Below are 19,558 nucleotides of genomic sequence, written 5' to 3' on the forward strand. Positions count from 1 at the left end.
CATTTAACTCTGTCCTTTTGATGATAGTCATTCTAATAGGTGTGAGGTGATAGCTCATCATGGTTTGAACTTGCATTTCCCTGATGATTAGTGATGTTGAACAACTTTTCATGTACCTGTTGGCCATTTGAATATCTTCTTTGGAAAAAGTGTCTTCATGTTCTTTGCCCATTTAAAAATTGGATTTTTTGTACTTGTGCTATTGAGTTGTATGAGTTCTTTTTGTATTTTATATATTAACCTTTCATTCAATATGTGGTTTGCAAATATTTTTGCCCCATTTCATAGGTTGCCTTTTCACTTTTTGATCATTTCTCTTGCCGTGCAGAAGCTTTTTAGTTTGATGTGTCCCACTTGTTTATTTTTGCTTTTTAAACTTGTGTTTTAGGTGATATATATATATATATATATATATATATATATATATATATATATATAATGTATATGTATGTGTAAAATAATTGCCAAGCCCAGTGTCAAGGAGCTTACCCCTTTTACTTTCTTCTAGGAGTTTTATGGCTTCAGGCCTTATATTTAAGTCTTTAATCCATCTAGAGTTAATTTTTCTGAGTGGTGTAAGAGAACTCTCTAGTTTCATTCTTTTTCATGTGAATATCAAATTTTACCACACGATTTACTGAAGAGACTTTCTTCTCTATTGAGTGTTTTTGGATCCTTTATCAAATATTAGTTGACCATATATGTATGAGTTTATTTCTGGGCTCTAGATACTGTTCCATTGGTCTGTGTCTGGTTTTATGCCAATACCATACTATTTTGATTACTGTAACTTTATAATATAGTTTGAAATCAGGAAGTGTGATGCCTCTAGCTTTGTCCTTTAAAAATATTGTCTAAGCTATTCTTAGTCTTTTGCGTTTCCACATATGTTTTATATCAACTTAGCAATTTCTTCAAATGCCTGTTGGGATTTTGATTAGATTCCATTGACTATTGATCAATTTGGGGAGAACTGACTTCTAAACACTACTGGGTCTTCTCATCCATGATAAGGGCATATCTTTCCACTTACTTAGCTTCTCTCAGCAAAACTGTGTCATTTTCAGGTAGTGATCCTGCATGTGCTTTTCAAAATTTATTCCTAGGTATTTTATGTTCTTTATAAATGGAACTTTTCTCTTTGAAATTTCATTTTAATTTGTTTGCTGTGATATAAAAATTCAATTTGATGGAATATATTGTCCTTGAAACTATATATTCTTCCCACAAAGAAAACTCAAGGTTCAAATAATTTCAATGGCAATTTGACCTGATTTAAGAAAGAAATAATATGACTTTTGCAATATTTCTTTCAGAAACTAGAGAAAGAAGGAACATTTCCCATCTTATTTTATGTCCACTTAACACTGATAACAGAAGTTGAGAAAGAGATCATAAGAAAAAAAAATTAGACCAATATGAACAATAAACATATACATGAACAATCTCCAAAAATAATTAGCAAATGGAATTCAGTAATATATATATATATATATATATATATATATATATATATATATATATATATATATATATATATATCATGACCAAGTGGGGCATAACCCAGGAATGCAAGGCTGGTATGACATTCTAAAATTAATCAAAGTAATTCACCACATTAAAGGAGAGAAACCAAAAGCTCATGTCAATTGTTGCTTTTTATGTATTTGACAAAATTCAACACCAATATGATAAAGGATATTTACGGAAAATGAGCAGCTAACATACACATTATGATAAAATATTGAATGCCTTTTTCCTAAGGTCAGAAACAAGGTCCGCTCTGAGTACTTTTATTCAACACTGTTCTAGTCTGTGCAATAAGGAAAGTAAAGGAAATAAAAGAAAATAAAAATGAAAAAGGAACTGTCTTAACAGATTTCTTGATTGTATTTATACAAAACTCTAAGTAATTTATAAAAAATAAACTCTTCTAGAACTAAGTGAATTTAGCAAGGTCATAAGATACAAAGTCAATATTTAAAAATTCAGTATATCTTAAAGACGACTTGTTTCTAGTTTTTAAAGAACAGTTCATTACAATTCCAAAATCTTATGAATGAAAAGGAAACTATAATACTGCCTCACACATGACTATAGATGGAAAAATTCTAATTAAGATAATACTAAATGAACTCCAGCATATCACAAAAATCATAGTATATTACAAGAAATGTTTAAAATTCAAGAAATTCATATGTATCAATCAATACATCAATAAATTTAAGGAGAAAAATATAAGATTATACCAACAGATAACAAAACGGCCTTGTTTAGAATTTAGCAGTCATTACCACAGTAGGCATCCTCCACCCCCCTACGTATATTGCAGGAAAATACTTAGAGGCAACAAAGAGAATTGATCTTCAAATAAAGAGTGAATATTATAGCACATGATTAAATGTTATGAAATTTTCTATTAAATTTGGAGAAATTGATGCCTGTATCACCATAATATTCAACCTTATTTTGAAGAGTCTAGCTATTGCAATAAGTAAACAAAGTAGTACATTAAATATTGGAACATAAATAAAGTTTTATTTCCAGATTATACAATTTATGACCTAGAAATCTGTCTCATAAAAATAGAATGAGTGTTCAGGAGACAGATAACCAATGCTATAATTAATGACAGAGAAAATAATTGCATTGCTATAGCAAATGAAGTATCCAGAATGATATTCAAGTCAATTAGGGGAAAAAAAGAACAAAAATAATGGAGAAAGTCAAAGTAAAGAACCAATGATTGGCTAAGAAACGTGTTTGCAAAAAGGCTCAACTGAAACTGAAATTTATAAAAAATATTAAGACATCTAGAGTGAGGCTACAGGAATACTCAATTTGATAGTATTCCTGTCAAATTGAGTATTGACAGGAGTCTAAGAGAATAATTTGACAATATCTAGTATAACTGGAAGTGTATATGACCTTTGATCAATCTAGCAAAATCTAACATGACTGAAAGAATATATAAGGTGTGAGCAATCCTACTTCCACATGTTCAGTTAAAGAAATTCCAGCTCACACAGACCAATGATCACAGACAAGGATATTCACTGAAGTATATCTGAAATAGTGAAAAACTCTTGAAACCTAGACACTAAACAATAAGAAAGGTTTAAATACATTATGGTATATTCATATAAAAATGGGGGCCATAGTGGATGGGGGGAGGAGGGCTGTCACCGTGTGAGGGATATAAATGATAAATGTCTAACTATTACATTGTTTTGTGCACCTGAAACTAATAAAAAATGTTAAAAAAGAAAATAATGTCACCAAAAGATAACACAGAGAAATTAAAAAAAAAAAGGCGGGGGGCTAATGGGGTTTTAATTTTGTAGAAAAATTCAGAAGGCAAGCAATTGATTGCAGAGGAAGATGCGAGCAGCAGAGAAATACACCATGCATTTCTTTTCTCAACCTAGCTAAGCGTCTGCCATCTTAACTAACTAAATAGTCCATCCTTAGGGTCAATCATTTTTGGTTATGGCAGCATTTCCAATGTGGGTTCACATCCCAAAGGTATTAGGTATTGTGAATGGGACTTCCTTAGTAAATTTTAAGATACATTGGGATAAACAAAGTTATGCCAATTATCGTTAGTGTAGGACTCAATCTTCTGATAGTCTGACAATACGCACTTTTTTTCCTTAGAAGGGATTTAGTGTTCAAAGCTTCATAAGCCTGTGTGATCACAGAACATTTTTCAAGTACCATTAAATACTATGTTCCCAGAGACATTCTTTCAGGTATGTTGGGTTAAGGCACTGATATCTATTTGTAATATTAGAGATTATGGACTTACTAATTTCCTTAGGTGTGAAGTTATATAAGTAGGAGGCAGCCTTTATTCTTAGGAATTGCATGATTATATACAGACAGGTGAAATGTCATGATGTCTACAATTTATACTCAAACAATATAGCAAAAATGTAAAAAATGATATAGAAGCAAACCAAAGATAACAATATATTAATAATCACTGAATCTAGAAAGGGCATACCAGTGTTCACTGTACTATTTAAAAATTGTTTCCAAATGGACAGTAGCCTTTTGGTTGTTAGTTTCTAATTTATCATGAATTTTGGGCAGAAAAAGCAGGCTGTAATTTGTCTGCTTTTTGAATTATAAAAAGAAAAAGCATTACAGCTTTCCTTGATTCTTCAAAAGCTTTACCTGCATAAACCATGAAACTCATCAACTCTAGAGATGTTTTTCTCATATCAGTTTTCAGAGATGAGTTCTGATTTTAGAAATGGAAGTTCATTTTACTAGACTTTATTCACAAGCATCTCAATATTAGTAAGGAGTGAAAGGTAATGGAAGGATTTTACAAATTCCTTACACTCATAGGGTCTTCCTCTCACATGAATTTACTAATAGTATTACTAATGATAAAAATAACAGTAGTGTTTATTAAGCATATGCTCTTCTAAAGGTTTTGTTTTTTTAATTGACATTTCATCCTCACAAAAATACCATTAGGAAGGTACTATTATCACTATTTTAAAACTGAAGCACAGAGAGAAGTGTTTTGCGAAATACCACACAGGCTGAGGTTAAATTGTGAGAATTACAGTAAAGATAATGCTATAGCTAAAGCCTTTCCCCACATTCATTACATTAACAGAATTATTTTTTTAAAGATATGAATATTTAAAAAAATTGTCACGCAGGATACACTTTTAGACGTCAGACATTTCATGAGGTGTGTCTGTGGGGTTCTCTTTCTATATTTACCCATAGGGTTTTTCTAGCCCAGAGCATGGTGACTGCTTATTCCTCCATTTTAAACAGCAGTAATTTTGTTTCTTTATGTTTTACTGAGTCTTCCAACTGATGTACCCAAAACTACCATAAACAGCAACATGAACATTTAGGTGGCTTTAGCGAAAGCTGTGAGCATTTAGAGTCATATAATTTGTCTCATTCAAAATTATCTACTTCAACAATATCTGTATTTGGTTATCCAGAAATATTGCAGTTCACACTAGCTATATCTGTGCTTGTGGCCACTGTTCAAATGAAATGATGAGAAACCCTCCGTTTTCTTTGGAAGCCTCCAAATAGTTCTGGGATAGTGCACAAAGTCTGGGCCATCTTTTACCAGAGACATAGTCACATAAGTTTAGTCATACCAATTTGAGAATAAACAAAGGCATATTTAGGTTTTTAGGAAAGGCACACTACATTTGCAAGTGACCTATGATCTGCAGTGGTTCTCCCAAAGAAATGCCAGCAGGCTTGCAAAGGTAGCTAGAATAAGTTAATACATCCCTTTCATAAATTCATTCCTCATATTTTTAAATAAGTCAAACACATTTTCTGATTCTTCCTAAGGTATCCTTTTATTTTTTTAACTTTAGAAGTATTTTCTAAAAAAAAAAAAAAGTATTTTCTGTTACAGTGCTATATAAAGAGTGGTCCATGTACTGATGCTGGGCCACAGAATGTTTGCTTCTGGTCTGTAATGAGCTGAGTAGAGACAGAGAGAATAAGCATTTAGAAACCTTTTCAACAATTTGACAGAGCTAAATTTATGTCTGTTAAATGCAATAATAAAATCAGGGCTTTCATTTGACTGTTTTTCTTTCCATTTCATTTTTTTCTGGTAATCCTGCTTTACTGCATTTTATAAAAGTTTTGGTGAACAACAGTGTGTGTGGCGGGTGCCCTTCACCTTGGTCTGAGGTGCACTGCACCGATGCAATTTGCTCAAGTTTAACCAAGACTGGGTGATGCTATAATTTTTCAACTCTTTACATCAACACGTATAGTATAAAACTATTTCTGTTAAGTTTTAATCATGAAATGAGGGATTCCCATGTTACCTAAGAAGTAAAATATTTCTTAAATTATGAGTTCTCTGCTGTTCAAAAGGCAATTTCTAAAGGCCATTGTATCCTCTTTACGTTATGCATAGGGTTTCCTCACTAATATGATTTCTTTGATGTAAAGTAAGTTGATCACTACGAATAAAGGCTTTCCCACATTCTTTACATTTGTAGGGTTTCTCACCGGTATGAATTCTGTGATGACGAGTAAGTTCTGAATTAACACTAAAGGCCTTCCCACATTCTTTACATTTATAGGGTTTCTCACCAGTATGGATTGTGTGATGTCGGGTAAGTTCTGCTTGAAGACGAAAGGCATTCCCACATTCTTTACATCCATAAGGTTTCTCACCAGTGTGCAGTCTGAAATGTTGAGTAAGATGATACCGACGACTAAAGGTCTTTCCACATTCCTTACATTCATATGGAATCTCACCCGTGTGAATTCTTTGATGTAAGGTAAGTTGATAACTACAGATAAAAGCATTCCCACATTCATTACATATGTAGGGTTTCTCACCAGTATGGGTTCTGTGATGTTGAGTAAGATGATAGTGACGACTAAAGGTCTTCCCACATTCCTTGCATTCATAGGGTTTCTCACCAGTATGGATTCTGTGATGTTGAATAAGATGATTGCTACGAATAAAGGCTTTCCCACATTCCTGACATTTATAGGGTTTTTCACCAGTATGAATTCTGTGATGCTGAGTAAGTTCTGTTTGAAAGCGAAAGGCCTTTCCACATTCTTTACATTCATAAGGTTTTTCACCAGTATGAATTTTATAATGTTGAGTAAGATTGTAGCGACGACTAAAAATCTTCCCACATTCCTTACATTCAAAGGTATTCTCATTGGTGTGAATTCGCTGGTGTGAAATAAGTTGATTGCTACGAATAAAGGCCTTCCCACATTCCTTACATTCATAGGGCTTCTCACAAGTATGAATTCTGTGATGTCGGGTAAGTTCTGCTTGAAGACGAAAGGCTTTCCCACATACTTTACATCCATAGGGTTTCTCACCGGTATGGATTCTATAATGTTGAGTAAGGTGATAGCGACTGCTGAAGTTTTTCCCACATTCCTTACATTCATAGGGAATCTCACCGGTATGAGTTCTCAGGTGTAAAGTAAGTTGATAGCCACAAATAAAGGCTTTTCCACATTCCTTACATACATAGGGTTTCTCACCAGTATGAATTCTATGGTGACGAGTAAGTTCTGTTTGAAGACGAAAGGCTTTCCCACATTCTTTACATTCATAGGGTTTCTCACCGGTATGGATTCTATGATGTCGAATAAGTTCTGCATGAAAACTGAAGGATTTACCACATTCTTTACATTCATAGGGTTTCTCACCAGTATGAATTTTCTGATGTTGAACAAGGTATGAGCCATGACTAAAGGCCTTTCCACATTCATTACATTTATAGGGTTTTACCCCAGTATGAATTTTCTGATGTTGACTAATATGTCGTTGGACCCTAAAGGTCTTTCCACAAATCTTACATTGATAAGGCCTCTCACCAGTATGAATTCTTTGATGTTCAGTAAGTTGATAATGAAGTCTAAAGGCCTTCCCACATTCTTTACATTCATAGGGTCTCTTCCCAGCATGAATTGTCTGATGTACTCTAAGGTCTCTAACACGACTAAAGGCCTTGCCACATTCCTTACAGTCATAGGGTTTCATACCAGAATGTATTCTCTGATGTTCGGTAAGGTGATAATGAAGTCTAAAGGCCTTCCCACATTCTTTACATCCATAGGGTCTCTCCCCAGCATGAATTGTCTGATGTACTCTAAGGTCTCCCACACGACAAAAGGCCTTCCCACATTCCTTACATTTATAGGGTCTCTCACCGGTATGAATTCTTAGATGTTGACTAAGGTATGACTGTTGTCTAAAAGCCTTCTTACATTCCTTACATTCATATGATTTGTCTCTAGCATGAATTTTCTGATGGAGAGGAAAAGATAAATGTTTTTGGATTATCATTTTACTAACACATCTCATCTGTCCTTCTTGTCTCTCAAATTCATGTTTATACTGCAAATCATTTCTGAAAACTGTATCCCGATGGATGAAGGTTTTATTCTTTTCTGTCTGCAACTGAGATAAATATATTTCACAAATATCCTTTTCTGGAAATAACTTCTTGGTGACACACTTAGATTCCAAATCTGAAAAAAAAAAAAAAAAAAGCAAAAGGGAAACAAATGCTGTTATGTGATTTTTCTGTGCTGACGGTGGAGTGAGGGGTTGCTTCTCATAGTAGAGAATGGCATGAGGATGGGATTACTTTTGGATATGATGGATATATTTACTATTTTGATTGTGTAATAGTTCCACAACATACGTTAAGTCAACTTATGAAATTGTACACTTCAAATATGTTCAGTTTACTGTATGACAATTATACATCAATGAAACTGTTTTAAATTTACAGAACTTGACACTTAAAATGGATGCATTTTCTATTACGTAAAGTATGTCTCAATACATATGATTAAGAAAATACACCTGTCCCATGACTCAGCAGTTCCACTTCTATATATTCCCAAGAGAAATGAAAACATAGGAGAACACACAAAGAAGTATAACAGAATGTTCAAATCAGCTGGCGTCATCTGGTTTGGGAATAAAACCCAGATGACCTTTGATCTCAGAACTTTTGCATTTGCTGTTTACTCTGCTCCAACTGCTCTTCCTCAGCACTCATAGGTCCTCAGACTTTACTTCATATCTCTGTTCAAAGGTTAGCACCTCAGATCGGCCTTTGATATCACCTAAATTAAATTAGCCCTGCCAACCCTCCAAGATTCTGTCTCCTTACCCTGCTTAATTTCCTTTACAACACATATTACAGCCTGATAATGTCTGGTCCACATGTCTCCCTTACTACAATAGCAACACCTCCACGACAGTAGGAACCTACCTCAATAGCTCCTAGACTCTAGCACGGTGCCTGGTTTCAAGTAAATAGGTGTGAGACAAAATAATTTTAGGCACTGGAGAAATGCATATAAGTGTAACGATAAAAGAGGACGTGGAGACATAAGTAAAATGGCTGTGAAGGGGGAAGAAAGCAGTCTCTCTTTGAAATAAATGGGGGGAGAGGGGAATAGAAGAGAAGAGAAACGAGGAGCACGGCAAATGGGGGTAAAGATAAATTTCCTCTGGTAGCTCACGTGGTGAGGATCTTAATGTTTTCCCAGGTCTCAGGCCTTTTCTCCACAGGCCTTGGGCCTTTGAAGGGCGCTTTCCAACCAACTTCTCAAGGGTGTGCCTCTCCCTGAGTTGAGGTGCTTAGGATGGCATCTCCCTGCCTGATTAGTCATCACCCACCTGTGTACCAACTTCTTGTTCCTTCCCTCATTACCATCCAGGGCTCTTTCTCTTGCTCCAATAAAGTAATCACATCTGGCTTAGGAATGGAACATCCTGCTCACGAGAAAGAAATGCTTGATGGAGAACATGATTTAGAACAAATAAATAAAACAAAAACCCGTAAGCTCAAAATGACTTAATTCAGATTTGACTATCTTTATATCAAACGCGGTCAAAACGGTACTTGATAAAAGGCCACTGAAGAATATTGACATTTAAATGAATCCATGATCATAGGACTAAAAAGACCAGATGAGGAGGGAAAAAGTCTGCTCCGCTTTTAAAGGCGAATGGAGAAGGGTTAAGACTACAGATGCTGGAGCCCTACAGCCTGGGTTCAAGCCCTTTGCCACCTGCCAGCTATGTGACCTTGAAAAGTTGCTTACTCTGAATGTGTTACACTTTTATCAAATGAAAAATAGGGCTAATATACCTACTTCATAGGGCTGCCCTGGGAATTAAATGAATTAATATATTTAAAGGCTTAAAAGGATACCTAGTATACAATATTTTAATTGTTGTTACTTTATTAAAAGAAAAATACTGTTTCCTAAAACACTCCCAGGTTATTCCGCAGATATTCTTTCAATGGAAAATGCAAAGTTCACAAACTATAACTTTCAACCACAAGGTAGGTTAAACAGACTATGTCTCTTCTAGGATGGGATATGTTTGCTTGAATTTTAAATGGGTATTGTTAACCCAATCCACCAGTATGTAAACCACAGAGGCTGTTTTGATGATCACAGAAAACCAGAACCCCGAGACTGGCTGACCTCTTTGCAGGTGGGCCAGACCATTAACACGCAGCAGCTATAGGAATTCTAATCATACACATTACATGAAACGTGGCTTCCCGGGAAATGTTGTAGAAACCAATCTGGGAATCATTTAGAAAAACAGGCAATTGCAGGAAGGGCCAGAGGGAGGTGTGAAGGTCACTGAAGGATGGGGAAGATGAAGGCGCTTAACAGAAGTGCCCATTTCTAACCCAGTAATGCTCAAACCATTTCTTTTGAAATAGGGGGCAGAAAGTCAGCTGCTGTCTTAAAACAGCTCTGAAATGCAACAATAGGGGAAAGTGATATTCCAGAAAACGGACTGTAAATTATTTGTGCAGTTACCCTCACCCAGTGAGACCAAGTTGCTGTAGTTCTCCAACATCACGTCCCTGTACAAGGCCCTCTGAGCAGGGTCCAGGCATTCCCACTCGTCCTGGGAGAGGTGTATGGCCATGTCCCTGAATGTCAGAGACATCTGAAATGACAGACCCATGTATTATAAACATTGTTTTAAATGTATTTTTAAGATGGAAAACTGCTTTTCAGGAAAGAGGTAATATAGCAATTGAGTAAACTGTGTTCAAGCCTGTGGCACGTAGGGAAAAATAAGGAAATTAGTATTTCTAAAGTAGAGTAACTATATGCTTTGAAAGAATACTGTTAGTTGGGGGCCCAGTATAGTGGCGGCAACCGAAACTGTCCCTGCGACCCAACGAGAGGAGCCAGTTTGAGACGATGCCGCCCTGGAGACAGCTGAGGAAGCAAAGGAGCCCGCTGAGGCTGACATCACTGAGCTCTGGCGGGACATGTTCTCCAAAATGGCAACTTACCTGACCGGGGAACTGACGGCCACCAGCGAAGACTATAAGCTACTGGAAAATATGAATAAACTAACCAGCCTGAAACATCTTGAAATGAAAGATATTGCTATCAACATCAGTAGAAACTTAAAGGACTTAAACCAGAAGTGTGCTGAACTGCAGCCTTATCTGGATCAGATCAATGTAATTGAGGAGCAGGTAGCAGCTTTTGAGCAGGCAGCCTACGAGTTGGATGCATATTCAAAAAAACTGGAAGCCAAGTACAAGAAGCTGCAGCAGCGAGGAAAAACTTATTCCTGTGGAACAAAGTCTTTTTTAATGTGGAAGAATATTTTATAAGACCTGCATCTTGAGGCTGAAGAATTGTCAAAACTCAAAAGGAAGCCGTGCTGGCCATCCCAGAAACATCCCACCGTTGGAGTAAACTAGAGGACTGTGGCTACTCCTGCACTTCCCTTGGGGCAGAATCCCTCAGAAACTCACACTTATAACCCCTTACCTTTTACTTGAATGCGTTACTATCCGTTCAAGACAAAGAGTCTCAAAGTTCAGGATAAATCTGGGCTTGCCAGTCGAATCAAATGAGAAGCCCTGTTTTCTTTACATTATTTTCTTAAGTGGCTGGATTTTGAGTTACTGTGTAAATGGTTGTTTTTTCTCTTAATGATGCTACTGTATTGCTAACAAGATTTAAAAAAAGAAAATAAAACAAACCTGTTCTTTAAAAAAAAAATACTGTTAGTTGAATGACAACTATAATTGAAAAGAAAAAGACTATATATAGAACAAACTTGGTAATTATTGTTATAAATGAATCATATTTTTAAAAAAGCAACATTGTTGGTACAAACAAAATGTCCTGTATATAGTTGGATAACATAATTATCCAAGGGTCTAGAAATGAATAAAATAATCAAAGTTTCCCAATGAAATGAAATAATATACATAAGCACACCGCATATCATGTGCCTGTATGTGAGTTCTGAATAACTGAGTCCCATTCTCTTTTCCCTTATAGAAATAAAAAAAAAAGTGTTTTTTCCAAAAAGTACTCTAAAATCTCTGTCTTAGGAAACAAGACTTGATTGACATTTGATTTCATTGAAACTCTGGCTCATCATTATGTCAGATAACGTCACAAGCACTTTTCCTTGTAACAAATGACCAAGTCTTTAGTTAAATACTTTATTGGCCGGCTAATCACTGATCTCGTGGATACATCAGACTAATCCTTCTTTCATATTTAGGCATTTGGTTGGACGAAATATCTCAGGTCTGCCCCAATCCTGACAGGCTACTTTCATCCCCCATTAGGGATGTGGGTGGTCTTCCGACTGGCTACGACCACCATCCCTCAGGAGCACCAGCCTCGATCCTGAGCTAGAGGATGAAGATGCAGGATGACCCAGTGACACTGATGCCACTGGAGACCAGCACCACCTCCTCTACCACAAAATTGACCTTGGTCCTGTTGTTCATCCCTCCGGGGACCCCCTGGCTAGATCCCTGAGATCCCCACATGCAGGCCTCAACCACACTCCAGGCCAGTCCTATGAGCTAAGATCTCACCACATGCAGAACACTCAACACTAAATTGCATCTTATCAACCTGCAAAACTCAGGCCTGTGGAGTCTAATGGGACTATCAACTCTGTGTCATGGAATCATGACTCTTAACCAAGGAAGTTAAATATTTCCCTCAAGTGACTTCATCTTTCATGTGCCATCAGTGCACCTGAGAGAGGCTGGGCACACAGAGAGGTGGTGAATAGGCGAACACAGGCAAGACAGACGAGAGGCAAATGAGGAGGACACTGGGATCGGAGTAACGGGAGCAGGTTCAACAATCGGATTATCTTAAGAGGTAAGTCTCAGGATAATAAAAATGATCTCATGAATTCAAAACCACAATACATCAAGGAGGAGAGACGTGAACTTACATGGGCCATGGTTTTAGAACTGCAAGAACCTGTCAGTCCTCTTGGGGCTTCCTCCACTGGAGACGCAGAGTCCAAAGAAGCCAGGGCTGGGAAGGAACAAGAGGCTCTGAGACCAGGTGTGCCTCAGAAATCCCAAAATGACTTAAGCGAAAATGATCCTGTTTTGCCTTCTTTCTGATCCCATTTCCAATGCCCCACACACAAGTCAGGAGACACAAGAGGGAATTTAGATAAAGCCAAAGCCTCCCTATACCGTGGGGAAGCACCTGCTCAAGTGTAGATACAGAGCAGAGCCCCCCTGCATGAAGCCAGACCACACATTCCAGCAGAAGGGTCTCTGGCCACCCCAACTTCTGATGATGTTGATCTGTAGCTGAGACCAGACCAAGTCCTGCCCTGAGGAGATCCGCTTCCGTCCATGGCTACCATCTAGAACTGAGAAGGGGCTGCCCCATCCAAACCTGAATATCTTTCATGGTTTAGGTACATAGCTGGACTCTGCAGGCACTCAGGCAGAAAACAGGCAGTCTTTCCCACTGCAAAATGCACTTCCCACACGGAGTCCCTCTCCAGCCAAAGCTACAGCCCCCAGAATCCTCTGGGCTCTGTTTCCCACCAACCTGTACTTCCTAATCAGGATCATCTATACTGGTTTCCTGCAGGAAGTCACTGACTACACTAATCTCTCAATATCAAGGCTGCTGAGGTGTGAAACCATACCGGCGGTCTCGAGGTGACTACAACAGGAATCGATACATTTAGTATCTTCTCTGTGATGGGTCCTTTGTCATATTAATATTTAATAATGCAACGTAGTTATCCCCATTCAACAGATGAGGTTAACAGAGGCTCAAAGTAAAGTTCCTTGCTCAAATTCAGTTAGTAAGAGGCAGAACTGTGTTTAGAATCCATGTTTCTCTAAATATAAAGTCAATTCTCTTTCAACTCTGGCTTTTTCCTCTGTAACCCAGGAATTCTTCCTTTGAGTGAAACCTAAGCACAGGTAATTCACTAAAAAAATAACGTATGAGGTCAGACAATTAAGTTCGTTAATTCACCCTAGGAAAAATGCTACATACCTCATTGCTGAATATCACTATGGTCACCTTCGAAATACTCCCCTCGGGAAGCTATGCACCGACGCCAGCGCCCAGTCCACCCCTCAAAGGAATTCTGGAACTCTTTTTCTGGAATGGTCATCAGAGCTGTTGTTGTATTACACTGGAAGTCCTGAATGTCATCAAAATGTCTTCCTTTCAATATTTTCTTTATCTTTGGGTAAAGAAAGAAGTCATTGGCAGCCAGATCAGGTGAGTAGGGAGGGTGTTCCAACAGTTATTTGTTTACTGGCTAAAAACTCCCTCACAGACAGTGCTGTGTGAGCTGGTGCATTGTCGTGATGCAAGAGCCATGAATTGTTGGCAAAAAGTTCAGGTCATCTAACTTTTTCATGCAGCCTTTTCAGCACTTTCAAATAGTAAACTTGGTTAACTGTTTGTCCAGCTGGTACAAATTCTAATGAATAATCCCTCTGATATTAAAAAAAGGTTAGCAACATCATTGCAACAAGTTCACGAACTTAATTGTCTGACCTCGTATCATCCACCAAAGTTATTAAATTTCAATACAATTAAGGAGACACTTGTTAAAGAAATAAGGAAGTACAGTTTATAGTTATCAGACTGGCAGATTTAAAAGACTGCTGATATGCCATATGAGCCAGGGCATGGGGAAATGGCTATTTAGTAGATGCTGTCGATTTGGGCATTTAAGTAGGACGTATAGAAGTATGTGAAAGAATTTAACCACACAAATCTACATCTAGGATTGTGTCCAAAGGAAATGATTGTACATGTGCTTTAAAATGTATGCAAGGATGGTAGTGTTCAGCATTCTGAGTCCAGCAACAGCTGACTGTTAAGTAAATTATAGATCATCTATGAAATGGAATTAAGTGGATACTAAGTACTGTACTAAGTTGGAGAAAATATTTAAAGGACATGGAAAATATTCAGGATACACTACAAATAGAAAAATCAGGTTAAAAACCAGAATACACAATGTGATTACATTGTAAAAAATACACACACACACATATGTACATAGAAAGAAAGAAAGAATTAAAGACAGGCAAAAATCAAGAGAGAAAAAAGTAAAAAAAAACAAAGTTAAAAAAAAAGAAAAAAGTCCCGAAAATTATATATCCATGTCAAAACTGCTGATCTACATGACATATTTTGATATTCTTTTTGCTTAAGTATAATCCATAACTTGTGGGTATGAAACTTATCAGGCGGATCATTTCTTAAGTGATATAAGTATCTAACCACTGTGCTGTACATCTGGAACTAATAATACTTAGTGTCAACCATAACTGAAAAATTTTTTAAAAATTTAAAAAGTATAATCCATAACTTTTAAACACAATTTAAAATATACATATTGACATATATATTTATTTCATTTTGATAATAGAAAGCTCTTCCTTTTTTAAACAATTTCCTTGAATTTGAAGAAAAAATTCAAGATAATCTGAAATATTACCTGTTATATTTTTATTGAATATCTTTTTTTCCTTTAGCTGCTCACACCTGAACCAACGCTCTGATTTTTTATATATGTCCACGTATATGAATGTACTGCAATGTCTTGTATGTATAATATAAGAGGTGGTCTCAATGAGGCTTCCTTTCATGTACTCCTGACTAATGTATTCCTGAGTTTATTTGGCTCTGAAACTATCCTTTCAGCCACAGTATCCTCCAAACTCCCACTAAAAATATCTTCTCCGATGAGTCTCACTTTAAATCTAACATTATTAGAATAAAAACTATAAGATATGAAGTTGTGCTATCCAGTATGATAACCAACAGCCATACATGGCTATTTAAATCAAATTTTAAATTAAGTAAAATAAAATAAAATTAAAAGGTCAGTCCCTCAGTAGCAGTAGCCACATTTCAGGTGCTCAGTAGCCTCATGTGGCTAGTAGCTACCATATTGGAGAATGTAGATATAGAACATATCCATCAGCACAGAAAATTCTATGGGACAGCGCTGGTAGGAAGCATACAGCATAAAATCCACTTATTGCCACAGAGTTCCCGAGTTCAGAATAATTTGGTCAAAACTGGACAGAAGTAGCTAGAGATATAATATCTCCTTCCTATGAACTCCTAAGGCATGTGAATTTCTCTAGTGGCTTCTATTACTTTCTATCTCACACTTACTCAGTCTATTCTGATTTTATGTTATTTGCTGTATCTTACAGGAACCTTACGAGTAGCAACTATGTTTTCAGTGTTTGTATTCTTGTAATTACTATCATAAGATCCAGCATACTATATGAGCCCTTATTTCTGATATTTGATTAAAATTCCATTTTTAGGCAGTTTTTCTTAGGAGATGGCTATAAAAGCACATTAAGATATATGCATAAGATGTTTATCATATAACAACTTAGAATAACCAAGTGTTATAAATAGCTACAGAAGGCAACAGGTTAAATAAATGATGGTTGGTGATAGTGGCACACCAACGCTTTATTAATACTGATTATATTGATCCATATTTATTGTAGAAGAAAGACATTCATGATGAATTACTGATTGATATAGACAAATTAAAGAAGTATGTAAAACTATGGGAGGGATTATAATGTCATTAATAACACAGACTTGTCAGACTATCAGAATGTGAATCTTAATCTGACACCTACTAACTTTTCATTTAGTTTATTCATAAACTAGGGATAAGAATAGCACCTATCTCATACAGTTGTCATGAAGATTGAGATAATTACTTAATAAAAGGTAGTATTATTAAAACAAAGGATATTACATGTCCTTTATTCTATTGTTATTAAATAAAATTATTTCTGCTACTTTTTATAGTGAAAATTGAGTCTCACGTCTATTCTTTTTCTTTTTTCTGTTTTTAAAAAACTTTTATTTCTTTAAGCGTGTTTTTCCAGGACCCATCAGCTCCAAGTCAAATAGTTGTTTCAATCTAGTTGTGGAGGGCGCAGCTCACAGTGGCCCATGTGGGGATCGAACCAGCAACTTTGTTGTTAAGAGCACCACACTCTGACCAACTGAGCTAACCAGCCACCCCCCATCTTTTTTTTATAATGACATTTTAAAATTAGCGCCAAGTCTTGGAAATAAAATTATTTTTAACTAACATTAGCAAAACATTCTCAGAAAGCTAACCAATAAATCTCCTCTTGTTCCTGCAGCTACCACTCTTCAACATAAAACTAACAAAAAGAACCTAGTAAGGCATTAAATGGAGAACTTTAATAAGAGGTTCAATCTTATTCTCCTGTCCTATGGAAAGATTTACATGAATATTTATACTTATTACCATCTTATTCTGCCTTCTACTTTTATAAGTCTGCAAAATATTACTTGCATAATGGAGCTTTAAAAGGTACTTAGACAGGGGAGGATATTACTATGCCCTGTGAAAGCAACCTTAAAAATCTAAAAAAATATGCAATCTTGAAGGGCTATCTTATTTGATAAATTTGTGCCATAATAATTACTCTTAATTGACTTATAAAACCCTTAAAGGTGTAGATACCTGGAAGGTTTATCAAACTAGAGGGTTCATTGGCACTTTCCTCCTCTTCCTATATTCATGGAGGTATAAGAAACCTATGGTTAGGTAGAATTACTTTTTCTAAATAGGAGTTGGACAGTCTCTTTGTCCTCAAATGTTTAATTAGTACAATTTCTATTCTGCAGAAACACACACACACACACACACGTGTACAGACAAAATTTTGCTAAAACATACTGCCCCAAAATACTAATACTGATGCTAGGGCTAATTTAACTTTCTTCTTTATAAGCCCTTCATGTAATATAACTGAATAACTGATTATTTTTTTTTTTGCAAAAAAAGAGCATTAATTCCATAATCTTAAGTGTACAATAAATCTATATCAGATTTTAAACTATTTTAAAAGCTTGGAAGCAAATTGGTTTGACATGTCCATGGGAATAGTAAGGAAATCAGTGTGACTATTCTAAATAAAGTCTACAAATTCTTGGATGTTCTTCTCCAATACAAAGAGATCTTTTTTCTGACAAGATTCTTCTCTGAATGAACGAACATAAGTCAGATGAGGGCCATCTGCAGACTAAATAATAAAATTTTGGCAAGACAGACAGAAGAATGTTTGGTTCTCTACTTTTCCACTGAATAATCAATTGAAACATCACTTTGGGTATATCACCCTCATAAAATGTGTTTGAATCCCAATATTTGTAAATGAGATTCATATAAAATTTAAAATTTGAGTATTATTATTCGTCACTATGAATATTATTTTACTCATGTGTACTTTTTCTTCTTATGACAAACTTTATTAACATAAATCTCAACCTCCTGATTTCTTGGGAAAAATCCCTGCCCATGATGACACAGATTTCTAATCATAGACTTCCAATCACATTCCTGTTTCCAAAAGCCTTAAAAGGCAGATGACCATGTTACTTACCTACTGACACCAGTCAAACCATCTCTGATCTTGCCTTACTTTTCAACTGAGGTTTTGGAGAAGATCAATGATGTGATTTCACCTAAACACTAATCTCAATAAAACAAAGCTTTAACTTTAGACTCCAAGATATGCGTTTCCTACTATTATAAAAAGTGAGTCAGATGAATGATTTGAAAAATGAGGAGGGAGCATTTGAGGGCCAGTGAGGAGAGGGATCCATCTGCATGACCCATCATTCATTGGAAAGAAAGGCCTAAGACAGGCAACTGAACATTTCAGGAAAATAAAAGCAAATGTTTCCAATTTCTAAAAACAAAAATGTGAGGTATGAACAAAGAGGAAATACAAATTCACCTAATCTGGACTTTTAGATGTCCAACAACAATTCTTCCCTTCTCCTCAGGAGCCTTGTATTGGAGAATGGTAGGACTGGCTAAGAAGGAACTTGGGAAACACAGGCCTTTCTTAGAGTACAGGCAGATGGAGAAAATCCCCTCCAAAGCCACATTTACTCTGCTCTCACACACATAACCAGAGAGGAGAGGGAGGCTGGAATCTGTCTTTGAATTCACAGCAGATTCCTAGGAGCAGAGGTATGGGAGTGCTATGGTTCTGAAAAATGTAGCAGCACCCACAGCGCCTCCAAGCAGGGACACTCCCATCATTTCGTCCCAGAAGTCTGCCTCAGGAAACACTTCTACACCTAAAAGTCCCATCCCAAGCTCAGGACTGTGCCTTCTTGTTGGGAACCTTCATTTTAGGGCTCAATACAATATTTGAAATGTCTTGGGGACATTTTCTTGGGGACACTGTTCTGTGCGAACACGGGATTGTGAGGGGAGGGCGGGGGAAGCACCAGGGTCAGCCTCACAACCTCACCCACCCTCACGAAGGCCCAACCTGGACTTGACAGACAGGTGGGCGCGCGTGCGTACACACACACACACACACACACACACACACACACACACACACACACACACACACACGCAATCACACAATCCCCTCTCCTCTGCTCCTTAAGCAAGCACAGGCCTGAAGCTCCCGGCATGAAGCGCCGGGTCCACGCCCCAGGTTTCCTCACTTTGGTCAGCAGCCCCATCCCCACTCCTAGTCCCATGAGTCCCGCCCCGTCTCACCTAGCACCGACTTCTTCCCCAGCTGCAATTAATTCATACACGGTGGCTGAACCTCTTAGAACGCTCCGTAGAGGGCCCTCAGGGTCGTAGCTAACACCGCCGCTGGCGGTTCTGGGAAATGTAGTTCACAGCTGGAAG

At 36.8% G+C, this 19,558-nt stretch overlaps 1 protein-coding gene and 1 pseudogene across 4 annotated transcripts; one reads left to right on the plus strand and one right to left on the minus strand.

Annotated features, from left to right (window-relative positions):
- Positions 1-1,640: 1,640 nt before the first annotated feature.
- On the minus strand, positions 1,641-19,551 carry ZNF546 (zinc finger protein 546). Of its 3 annotated transcripts, XM_074314324.1 has the most exons (6): positions 19,421-19,528; positions 13,852-14,044; positions 12,773-12,858; positions 10,360-10,486; positions 9,188-9,283; positions 1,641-8,022 (listed from the first exon to the last, which is right to left on the minus strand). In XM_074314324.1, the coding sequence occupies exons 3-6, from the start codon at positions 12,779-12,781 to the stop codon at positions 5,912-5,914; spliced, it is 2,343 nt and encodes a 780-aa protein (XP_074170425.1). In that variant the 5' UTR covers positions 12,782-12,858; positions 13,852-14,044; positions 19,421-19,528; the 3' UTR covers positions 1,641-5,911. The 3 variants fall into 3 exon arrangements, with proteins under 3 accessions (XP_074170425.1, XP_019606907.2, XP_074170426.1); XM_019751348.2 differs by lacking the exon at positions 13,852-14,044 and having other exon boundaries at positions 19,421-19,551; XM_074314325.1 differs by lacking the exons at positions 12,773-12,858; positions 13,852-14,044 and having other exon boundaries at positions 19,421-19,521.
- On the plus strand, positions 10,515-11,392 carry LOC109458042 (biogenesis of lysosome-related organelles complex 1 subunit 2; annotated as a pseudogene). The gene has a single exon (XR_002139137.2). The product of XR_002139137.2 is annotated as a biogenesis of lysosome-related organelles complex 1 subunit 2 (transcript).
- Positions 19,552-19,558: the final 7 nt, after the last annotated feature.

Source organism: Rhinolophus sinicus, linkage group LG11 (genome assembly GCF_036562045.2).
Source record: "Rhinolophus sinicus isolate RSC01 linkage group LG11, ASM3656204v1, whole genome shotgun sequence".
NCBI lineage: Eukaryota > Metazoa > Chordata > Mammalia > Chiroptera > Rhinolophidae > Rhinolophus > Rhinolophus sinicus.